General features: G+C 41.3%; 1 protein-coding gene across 7 annotated transcripts in view; it reads right to left on the bottom strand.

Moving 5' to 3' along the window:
• APP (amyloid beta precursor protein) overlaps positions 1–12,061 on the bottom strand; it is a 189,633-nt gene that overhangs the window by 76,927 nt on the left and 100,645 nt on the right. For all 7 annotated transcript variants that reach the window (XM_078388947.1, XM_078388948.1, XM_078388949.1 and 4 more), the window contains exon 4: positions 2,380–2,492. In XM_078388947.1, coding sequence (XP_078245073.1) covers positions 2,380–2,492 — 113 coding nt within the window. The remainder of the gene's footprint in view (positions 1–2,379; positions 2,493–12,061) is intronic.

Genomic DNA, 12,061 nt, shown 5'->3' with positions numbered 1-12,061 from the left:
CTGGTTCCGCAGCCAGAGACCTAAACCACTGAGCTATTCAGCAGTTCTTAGGTTTTCAGCCATTACAGAATCTTTGAGCAAAGATTTGGTAAGCTTCATGGCTTAAACAGAAATGTGCATGTATATATGTGTGTGTTTTACATGAATGGGCAATAGTATACACCCACACATGCACAATGTATGTAAATGATAGGAGGAAGCTCCAGAAGAAAAGCATTCAACGTCAACTAGAGAAGAAAGAAAATATTTTGCATTTTCATTTTCTAAGCTGCAGATGGAACTCTACTGATATAATCTTGCACTATAACTCAAGAGCACTTGGAAGACAGCTTGACAGAACACTCTCTAAGATATACAAATATGCCTTTAGGTGTTCATTGAAAAAGAAAATGTACCTTCGTGAAAGGAATTAAAAACAGGAAGAATGGTCTAGACATTGTAAAACCATTCTTTACGTGATTTTTCTTTGCAGCATTACTCACTGAAGGCATTGGACAAGTATCTTCCATTTACAATTCTATGCATGTCTACTCATACGCAGGTTCCTTTGTGATCTGTGGTGTTTACCCTCAGCTAAATGTTCAAGTGATTGCAGCCTACTCCCTTCTTATTTTACCAAATGGAAATGAGCACAAAATACCAGAGACAAGAATAACATGCAGCCATGAGGGTTCCTTCTATCGAAATTCGTAATGTAAGCTCAATAGTGTTGTATAGCTGTTGCTGCGACAAGAGAATATCCAACCTTTATAGCACCTTGTGAATGGCCACTTATGCTAGTCTACAGACTACCTTCTCTCTTGCTGAAATGGTATGAACAGCAGTAAGTCTGCCAAAAATTTTTTGAAGCAAGTCACTCAGAGAATATTATAAAGCAAGATACCTTAACTCCTTCCCACTACATTCATAATGAGAAGAGTATCTAGGGTAAGTGTTGCTACAGTTCAGCCCTTAAAGAACTCTCATAAACCTCTGTATCTGTTCTCATTTTCCTACCTCACAAGTCTACCTGTCCAGCTGAATTAATATATTTGAGAAAATCCACTTTGAAGTCTTTGATAACTGTTATGTTCCACAGGTAGATTGTATTATTCCTTTTTATGTCCACTTTGGTACTATTCACTGTTTCTTGATGAGTGTTATGGAGACTATAGCAAGACAACAGTGAGATGATACAGGGATTTTGATTAATCCAGATGGCATCGTTGGAATGATGTTGCAATGTTAATCAAGGGATGCAACTGGCATTTTGAATTGGGCTTTGATTTGTTTCAAGCTGGGTGCCCCTCTGTCAGCTCTCTCATGAGTCTTCTACTTATTGCTTCATTCATACTGTCATCCTTCTCAAGGATAGGATATAGAACATTGTTATGATTTAGTGCAATACTTCTAATGTACCTTTACCAATATTAGAAGTTACAACTCAGGTAGGTCCAGAGAATCAGTTAGGATTTGTTAAATCAAAACCTATCGTGTTCACCGAAAATAAGACAGGGTCTTATATTAATTTTTGCTCCAAAAAATGCATTCAGGCTTATTTCAGGGGACATTTTATTTTTTTTCATGTACAACAATCTACATTTATTCAAACATAGTCATGTCATCTTCTTCGGGTGGCTGCACAATGGTGGACGATGGGGTTTCACTTAACTGGGGCTTATTTTTGGGGTAAGGCTTATATTACGAGCATCCTGAAAAATCGTACTAGGGCTTATTTCCAGGTTAGGTCTTATTTTTGGGAAAACAGGGTATATAAATTCTACTGATGCAATGGATATATTCTTGTTGCAAGTTCCTATAGAATTTCAGCTTATAATTCTGGCTTTTGCCTTTTTTCCCCCCTTGGCAAATACACTAACCTGGTAGCTAAGACTCAAGCATGTTTATCTAAGATCTTCTTGGTATTTAGCAAGGCAGGTAGGATTTCACATGGAATATAGGGGAAAGGCTTCGATTCCAAGTCTCTGTTCTTATAACTCCTTCCATGACAACTGATGTGTTGTCTTCTTACAATTTATTTTTTAAATCATCCTGTTGAAAATTGTACCAGGGAGATGAGTAATAAACTTTATTCATTATTCTTGTTATTATTCCTGTTATTTAATCAATTAAGCATCTAAACAAAACCACATACTTGAAAAGAGAGTGAAATGCCACATATGTCACTGCAGACACAGCAAGTTTAAATGTCACACAACGCTCATAAATTGCGCATGGCTAGAATTCCAACACGGAATAAAGCCTACACAAAACAGCTATAAACGTAGCCATACAGTTCCTATTTCTTCACTGAAATCACACTTCATTTATTATTTAATAACAATGCTAGTTGTGCCATTTGAAACGTGCACCAGCTAACAATATACTGATATAACGTACCTCTTTAGCAACCGTGTGCCAATGCAGGTGAGTTTCACATATATCCATCCTTTCCTGGTGAAGAAACTTGCATTTATCTGGCACCAGAAGAGCATCACTCACAAATTCTCCAACTGAAAGACAAATAATGCAACACCTTAGTTTTCTTACAATCTGGAATTCACGTTTGTCAAAGTTAACACCTTATAAGCAAATATTCTACAAGCTTGTTATCAGGAAGCAAAGGTTTTCTTTGAAGCAAATCAAACCATAATTAACAGTTTAAGTTTAAGAAAATGTTACTGAATGAATTGTAACTTCAAATATATACTAGGGCTATATAAAACTCTATGACCTAAAAAAAATCCAAGAGAATCAGGAATGTAAAGGCAAATTAACTCTCCTCCTTCTGCTGTGTTGTCAAGCATATCTGTAAACCTATTTTAATAGTTCAAAGAACAAAAATAATTTTATGCAATAAAAGGTGGTTTGGAGAGGTATTAACCCTCTCTGTCATGCTTGTGTGGAGCAATCACAGCAGAATGTACTATCTGAATTGATTTCAAATCTCATATTTGTATCAGAGTATTACAGTAAAAAAACAGACTCTCTGGGAAGTTTACAAATTAATTATGCAGGCTGTACCTTCTTCCTGCCTCCACAAGCAGGGTAATCAATTTACTGACTTTGGAAGGACTGAAGGATGAGTGAACCTTGAGCCGGCTACCTGGGATTGAACACTGGGTTCTGAACAGAGTTTTGGCTGCAGTACAGCAGTTTAACCACTGTGCCATGAAGTTCCAATATTAGTTGACTAGAACTATCCCTTTTACCACATACTAGCAGCTAAAAATAACCTGGATAAAACAGACATGATGAGCAATCTCATACTGATAAATTAGAATTGGGCTTGCCCATTTGCCATAGTCCTGAGCAGCCAATTACAAGTGTCTGTTAGTATTACTCTCGGATCCAAAGCCCTGGTTCCATGAAACAAGTACTCCCAATCATGGAACAACGGATTTGCTCATGAAAAGGGGTCCTTCCATAAATAAAAATTTCCTCTCATCTGCAAAAACAAACACTGAGATGTAAGAAGCAGACCCAACAGGAGTCTCAATACCATCATCAGTATGCTTCTGGGTGAACCACCTATTGTCTACTGTGCAACACAGCCTGTTCTTCACAAAGGCAGAAATTCCCAGGTTTGCATTGCAATGAAATGTAAATGACTAGAAGAGATCCATACAATGAATGATAACAACGCAATAATGCATTGTAACATCACTTGGGAATAAATGTTTGCCTTCCTTCTGGTTCTAGAGATTATTCACTGATAAGCTGTATGATTTATTATCAAACAGCTGTTGACATTCTCTGGCAGATCTGGCACTCCCAATCCATCTTAATTACAAAAGTGATGAATAGTGGAGAAACAATTATGGGGGCGGGAAAGGAGTATCTGTGTGGGTGTATGAAGCCAAGCAGAAGAAAATGAGAAATGTAATTCATACTTTCTAAATCTGTTCACACAACAGTTGTTCAGATTATGAAGCCCAACAGCACTAAACAGTTTTTTTTTTCATATGCTCTCCCCGCCCCCCCCCCATAGTTTAGGAGTACACCAATCAGACTGTCAGCAACTCTCACTTTTCCTCCAATGACTTAGAGGAGAGATCTGAAGTTTCTGAACCTGGTCAAACTGTGGTTAGTCTTAACTATGATGACTCTTAACTACAGTGTATCTGCAATAAACAAGATCAACCAGAATAATTTTGAATTGCTGTTTATGAAATTGATTACTTTTAATGTTAAACATTACTGTACATTACAGTTAAACATTGTTTAGTGCTGAGTAGAGATGGGGAGATTTGTACACGAATACGAATATCCTGGTCCCAACTGGCCCTAATGAGGGTCCGGCCTCGGGACTGGACCATCCACTCATGTGTCCTGTTGTGGCAATGGTCCTGCTCTTCCTGCTAGTGACGCCTGGAGTTCCACTGCCTTCCTGCTCAGCTGGCCACTCAGCAACTGTGCGGGGAGACTTGTCTCCTGCCCCCTGCCTGGAGTGGCCAGCTGAGTAGAAAGCCAGAAGAGCCCATCTCTGGCGTTGTGACATAACACTAAACTGTGGATAACTGAAAACAGAAGTGAAAGCTTTCATTGTCTCCTCCCAAAACTACAGTGGTGCCTCGCATTACGATAGCTTCGTTTAACGATGAAATCGCATTACAATGAACTTTTTGCAATTGCATTTGCGATTGCAAAACGATGTTTCCTATGGGGGAATTCCGCTTTGCGATGATCGATTCCCTGCTTCGGGAACCGATTCTTCACAAAACGATGATTTTCTAACAGCTGATTGACGGTTTCAAAATGGTAAATAAAATGGCTCCCCGCTGTGTTTAGGGACGGATTCCTTGCAAGACAGGCAGTGAAAATGGCTGCCCTATGGAGGATCTTCGCTGGACGGTGAGTTTTAAGCCCATTGGAACGCATTAAACAGGTTTTAATGCATTTCTATGAGCTTTTTAATTTCGCTTTATGATGTTTTCATTCTACAGTGATTCCGCTGGAACAAATTAACATCGTAAAGCGAGGCACCACTGTATGCCTAAACGAGATGAAGTGAAGTACATAAACCTAAGGGGTTCTTCATGTCATACTGAAAAAATTTGTTTGCCATATGAAACAAGTCATTTATGCCAAATATTGATATGATCAAGTCATGTGTTGCTAGAAATAGGTACCTCTTATCTTGCCAGATCTTTGTTAAAAAAGGAAGAAGCTTTGGTTCAGGAAAGCTAGTAGTCTACTGTAACAAGAGTAGACTATGTCTAGATGGGCGGCATATAAATGCAATAAATAAATGCAATAAATAAATAAATAAATACATAAACAAACAAACAAACAAACAAGTAATGAAAACCAATCACAAGGTATAGTTGAACAGTAAGGTTTGCTAAAGTACGAAAGTGAAGTGTATGTGTGATATGTTAAGAAAACGATGAACAAGAGGGTGAAACCAAGTAATACCAGAAAGGACTAAGGTCCCAGAATATTTATCCCACTACAACCTCCGATATGTAGAATGAGCAGTCTTGTGTAAATTGGCTGATACAAATTCATTCCACACATAACTGTGCACAACACTGAAAAAAACAGAAGACTATTTTCTGCTACCAAATAAGTTGAGACCATCTTGGGCAAGTAAGATAGTGGTTAGGCAACAGAAAACACAAGTCATGGGCCAGGGTGTGGACTTGCCTCCCTCTATCACTATCTCCACACAAGAATTGGAGATTGTTCATGACTTTGTGTACCTTTCTCTCCCTAGATGTCGAGTTGGATAAACGCATTGGCAAAGGAGCTACCATGTTCTCTAGACTCCCAAAGAGAGTATGGCTTAATAAGAAGCTGACGGCATACACCAAGATCCAGGTCTATAGAGCCTGTATCCTGAGCACACTCCTGTACTGCAGTGAGTCCTGGATCCTTTCTGCACGGCAGGCGAGGAAGCTGAACACATTCCATATGCGTTGTCTCCAACACATTTTTGGTATCACCTGGCAGGACAAAGTTCCAAACAGAGTAGTCCTAGAATGAGCTGGAACTTTTAGCATGTATACATTGCTGAAACAGCGACGTCTATGTTGGCTTGGGCATGTTGTGAGAAGCGCTGATGGTCGGATTCCAAAAGATCTCCTGTATGGAGAATTAGTGCAGGGAAATCGCCCCAGAGGGAGACCACAGCTGCGATACAAGGATATCTGCAAGTGGAAACTGAAGGCCTTAGGAATGAGCTTCAACAGATGGGAAACCTTGATGTCTGAGCATTCAGCCTGGAGGCAGGCGGTGTATCACGGCCTCTCCCACTTTAAAGAGACCCTTGTCCAGCAAAGAGGCAGTCCCGAAACCAGCAAAATCAGGGAGCTGGACAGGGGACTGATCGTATTTGTCTTCAGTGTGGAAGGGATTGTCACTCTCAAATTGGTCTTCTCAGCCACACTACATGCTGTTCCAAGTCCTCCATACAGAGCACGTTACTATAGTCTCTTGAGACTGAAGGATGCCTACTAAGGCAACATGAGATAGACAGAGCAGGACCTCAACGAATCCTTATTTTATGCACCCCCCCCACCTTTTAAGGAAATTTCACCCTTCTGATCTTTAATTCCATGCACATTCTAATTTACAGTGGTGCCTCGCTTAACGAGTGCACCGTTTAACGAAAAATCTGTATAGCGATCCCTTTTTGGGGATCGCTATACGGATCAGCCCCAATCGCCGCACTCGCTTTGCGATGTTTTCGCGTCCGGCGGCCATTTTGGAGCCGCTGATCGGCGGCTCCAAAATGGCCGCGGATAGCCCGAAATGCCCCCCCCGCAGCGTTTTCGCGACCTCCGTAAGCAAGGGGAGGGCGCGAAAATGCTGATAGGGGCCATTTCGGGTCATCCGGCGGCCATTTTGGAGCCGCCGATCAGCGGCTCCAAAATGGCCGCCGGACGCGAAAACATCGCTGGAGGGGTAAGTTTGCACACTTATTGGAACGCATTAAACTAAGTTTAATGCGTTCCAATAGGTTTTCCTTACCCGCACAGCGATGTTTTCGTATAGCGAAGGTTAATCCGGAACGGATTAACCTCGCTATACGGGGCACCACTGTACTTATTTTTCCTTTTCACTAACTACCAACCTGTGCATTAGGATCATTCACACTCTGCCTAACTAAGTTTTCCTTGGCTTGAGCTACCTAGTTTTCACTATGTATAAATTTTTATTCATTCATTCATTTATTTGATTTTTCTGTGTACTATGTACTAGGATATCAGAGACAGTGCTTTGGGATCAGGAAGCCATGGTCAGCTTTCCGTCCCCAACCGTGTTGGTGAGACACTATTTATTTATGTATTCATTTCATGTCTAAGCCATGCTTCTCCTAGGGTTGTTGCTGTTGCATGCAGCAAAGTAGAAACTTACTTACAAGCTTTTCAAGAAACCCTTAACAAGCTTTTCAAGGTTAGTGAGCCATTTAAGGAGGGGCTTTACCAGTTCCACTCCCCCAGAAAGTTTCCATGGCTAAGTGGGGATTCCAGAGTCTTAGTCCATCATGCTATGCACTAGACCACACTGGGAACCCAGCGATGGGACCCATAACACTATTAGAACTGAACAAGGACTAGCAAACCTTTATTTCAAAGGATAAATGTGGACAGAGGCATGCACTGAGTTGTTTTTTGGAAGGTCCTTAGAGAAAATATTAGTGACCTGAAATGGAATGTGGCAAACCAGCTGTCAGTACTTTGTTAGAATCCAAATAAACCACTCGATTTGTTTTAATGAAGAATCTGCCAGCACTTCCTTTGGAGGTAACAAAACATGGGGGGGGGATATTACAAATAACTGAATCAATCACACAGCAATTTAAAAGAGAAACAATCAAATTCTATGCGTTTGTATACTCCCAGTGTCTCACCAATGTTAAAATTAATTTTAATTCCTTCTATTCATAAAATGGAATTGTTTCAAGTACCTATTTTCTGGTCTGAGGTTTTTCTTTCTTTCTTCTAACCCAGAAACAATAAAACTGTAGATAGGGAAGAGAAAATCTGCAAATGATGCACTTTTCTGCCTGCAGCAAATATACCTATTATTTCTTTTCTGACAGGTTAATATTCAGTCTCCATCCTTCATGCATATATCGAATGCATTTGTTTAGACACAAAACTTCATTTTATTACCTTTGCAGATGCCTGCTGAAAATAGTATATCATTTTCCTCTTGCTCATACAAAATTTGAATAAATTCCTTTTCCCAGTCTTCTACTCCTTAAGTGCTGTCACCTGAAGCACTTGCATTTATATGGGCTAAAGTGCTTGCAACACCCAATTAATGACCTCAAAAGACAGGCATGTTACCACTTGCAGTCTGATAGTATAAACTCTGTGTGGGTCAACATAAGCTTTTACTTTCTGAAGAAGCGTTCATAGCTGGTTATTATATCAAAGGTTATGGGCACTTCATTCCTTAAAGAGTACAAGCAGGCCTGTATCCTGTTAGATTTTCAGCACCTGGGACAGAAATTGTGGAAGCAGACACAGCTATCTTGCAAGGTACTGTTAGCATGCTGTTCATATAACTGGCACCTCAATAAATAGCCAAGATATGTCTGCAGATTCTGTTTTCTGTGTGCTGAAAATCCAACAGGATACTGATTCCCAGCTCTTACCATACCAATAGGGTGGCACTCTGATGTACTTCACAGGCAGAAACTTGCTATAGAATGCTTATAACATTTGAAGCAGGAGCAACATTTCTGGAATTAAACATTTCTGGCTTCTATCCAAAACCCCACATTATCCTGTGTAATCCCTTTCATCATCAAAAAGTCTTGGAAGCTGTAGGACAGGAGATGGAAGTCTTTAATTACTGAAAATTGCTGCCACTGGTAAAGTCATGCCAACAATGGAAACTTTCAGTAATTAAAGTCTCCCTCCTTACATCTTGCCCCTCCCACAGCTTTCCCAATGATGAAAGAATTTACACAGGAGCTTTGGGAGTACTAGAAGAAGACAAATTAGAAATGTTTAATTAAAAACAAATCACAATCTCTGCTAATTTCAACAGCCTTATGTCACATAATATTGGTGTGATGACAAAGTAACAAGGAGAAGAGCCAAGCACAACAGTTTAAATTTATTGGAGGAAATGCAGGACATGAATGTAATTTAAAAATTTAATAAACAAATAATCTAGATCAGGGGTGTCCAACCTTTCACCTTCCCTGGGCCACATTAGAAGATGAAAATCTGGTTTGGGCCACACATAAATTTGGTTTGGGTCGCATGGGGGGGCAGCCCTAGCTGTCCTCCGCAGCCCCGCTCCAAGCGTGCTTGCCGGCAGCTGCGATCTCAGACAGCAGAGGCTGCCAGCTTCGACTCCGGTGGCTTTATGGGGCTGGGAGGGGGTCCACCTATTGATGGGGATGGCACAATGCAGTCACGCAGCCCCCCTGTCCCCTCCCTTCCCACTCCTTCCTTCCTTCCCTCGCTCCCCCCCCCCATTGTGACATGCCCCAGCCGCATTCCGGCCGCAAGCACCTGCAGTATAACTTGAAACTTTGGAATTTCTTTAAAAATAAAAAATTGTACTGGGCCGCATTATGAGCCAACCTGGGCCGCATGCGGCCCTCGGGCCGTAGGTTGGACAAGCCTGATCTAGATGCACATTGTTGCTGTTTAGTTGTTAAGTCATGTCCGACTCTTTGTGACCCCAAGGACCAGAGCATTGCAGGCCCTCCTGTCTTCCACTGCCTCCTGGAGTTGTGTCAAATTCATGTTGGTAGCTTTGATGACACTGTCCACCCAATGCACATACATGCATGTATATCTATGAATTCTCCTCTTCTCAGGGCTTTTACATTCTCTGAAACCCTTGTTTTATTTTTAGTTACATTTTGTTACTGTGTGTATATATATATACACACAGAGAGAGAGGGAGGGAGAGGGAGTCTGGTGTGTATTGTGACTTTTCAGATTTCAGCATTTTCACTTACAATTTCAGCACATGGGACTTTACAACTGAACAACAGTGGACAGTAGCTGAACACTGCCAATTGCTAGAACAGGGCAAGCATAGAGCTAAAGAGGAAAAGTAGTTCAGTGTTACATCATTCACTATGCAACTCTCGGTAGGGATGTGCACAGTGAAGGGTTTTGTTTGTTTTCTTTTGTGGGATACATTTCCCATTTTCATTTGTTTCATGCACTAATCATTTTGAGTCATTTCAGCCCCCCACAACTCAATTTTTTTCTGGTGCTAAAGTCCTAAAAGAATCCTGGAAAACAACTACTCCAAAAACAGTGAAAAAGTAGGGCAAAAGCATCAAATCAATCTACTCCAAAATCACACAACAGGATATGAGGGGAAAAAAAACCTTCACTGGAGATATGCAGGCACAACAAATTTATATTGTCTTTTTCATTATCATCAGGCAAAAGATAAGAAGAAATTATTCTAACACAGGCATACAATCATGAACTCTACATCTTGCCACATCTAACCCCCAGAGAAGCAAACGAAACAATTCCCCAAACATCGATCAAAACATACACAGAATAAATATAATAAACAGTAAATTAACCAAATAAAGTTTTAAAAATCAATCAAACAGGGAAAGGAAGGCATCCCCCTCCTCATACAGACATGGGGGAGGGGAGAAAACGGTGTCCTCTCCCAAAAGCCAAAAAATAAAAATAAAAACCAAGCAAGTAAATAAAGGTAAAAACCCTCCCAAAACAACTTCTCTCCCAACTGCTAGTCAATATCTTTCTTCTCTTCTCTTCCCTGAACTGACTCATTTTTGGAAGGTCCTTAGCAGGCAGACAGCAAAAAATAATCCCCAAAGAAATGGGATTCCACCTCCACAGTAATCAAGGAGGGGGAATGGAAAGGATCCAGTGGCAAGAATTTATCCAAAATTCCCCTTCCAATGTTCTGACCAGCTGTTAACAGCAGGCCTTCTGGCACTATTTGACAGAAAATTAACCAGGCCATTTTACATACACCGGGTGAAAGAAAGGACAAACAAATATTGGAGAATGAAAGAGACATTTAAATGGTTCTTCCATTTGTTACAAAAGTCCCATCTCTAACTCCCAATAAATCCAATTGATTTCATCACAGAAAATGAAGGGGTGAAAATGAGCCCTGACAACTATTGAACTACAAAACTTAAATATTCTGGTGTGGAACCCAAGGCTCAGGTCAGGAAGCTATGATAGGAGTGCCATCTCTCCCTAGAACATCTAAGGAGACACAGACGCCTCCACCCCCTATTCCTCCTAGGTTGGTGCATCGAGGAATTGATACCCAGGATGTAACTCAGCGCATGAAGGGGTTAACGGTGGCCACCCAGACTTATCCTGAAATGGCAGGAAAAGAGGAGATTGGGCGGTCTGTGGTGGAGGCAGGGATGGGCGATATAAAGGTGAATCGGAACGACATTCCGGGTGGCTGGGAAATGATTTGGTTGCAGGACCCGTGGAGTGGACTATGGGAGCAAGTCCAGGTTCCTAAGCAAGAGGAGAGCCGAAGACGAAAAAGGACTACCCCAACGCCCGTCATACTGGGTTGAGTCCGAAACCCGAGAGTGGCTACGCAAGCTGAGGGAAGAGAAAGAGGCGGCTGAGCGGGAAAGAGAAGCCAAAAGAGCATGGCATCTGGAGGAGTTGAAGAGACTGGTTTGCTACCTGGACCTTGGTGGGCCAACCCAGGAGAGGGATCGCCGCTTTGGGGTTGGTCGGGGAATGAAGAAACCACCCCATTACTAATACCAGATGTGGGAGAAGATATGCCCCCAGAACCTGAGAGGGTTTTGGCAGGTCCCTGGGAGCACAAATCTACAAACCCGTTTGAAATGGACATGTGGTTGCCCCTGTCTGAGCCGTTGCTCTCATAGGAGAAGTTTGTTCCAGGTTTACATAATGTTTCAATCCAGTTACCTGAGTTAATAAATGAAGACAACACTTTTGATTTTAAAACGTCTCCTGCTTTATTTGGGGAAAGGGAGGCCCCGCAAACTGAACCATCACATCTGCACCTACTGTGTGCAAACCATCAGTTCTACCTTGAAGATACAGTCTCTCCCCAAAGTGAATTTGCTTACATATATACTTTGTTCAAATCAAAAAGAACCTGC

The sequence above is a fragment of the Pogona vitticeps genome, chromosome 3 (assembly GCF_051106095.1).
Source record: "Pogona vitticeps strain Pit_001003342236 chromosome 3, PviZW2.1, whole genome shotgun sequence".
Lineage (NCBI taxonomy): Eukaryota > Metazoa > Chordata > Lepidosauria > Squamata > Agamidae > Pogona > Pogona vitticeps.
This window is presented reverse-complemented; position numbering and strand designations above follow the sequence as displayed.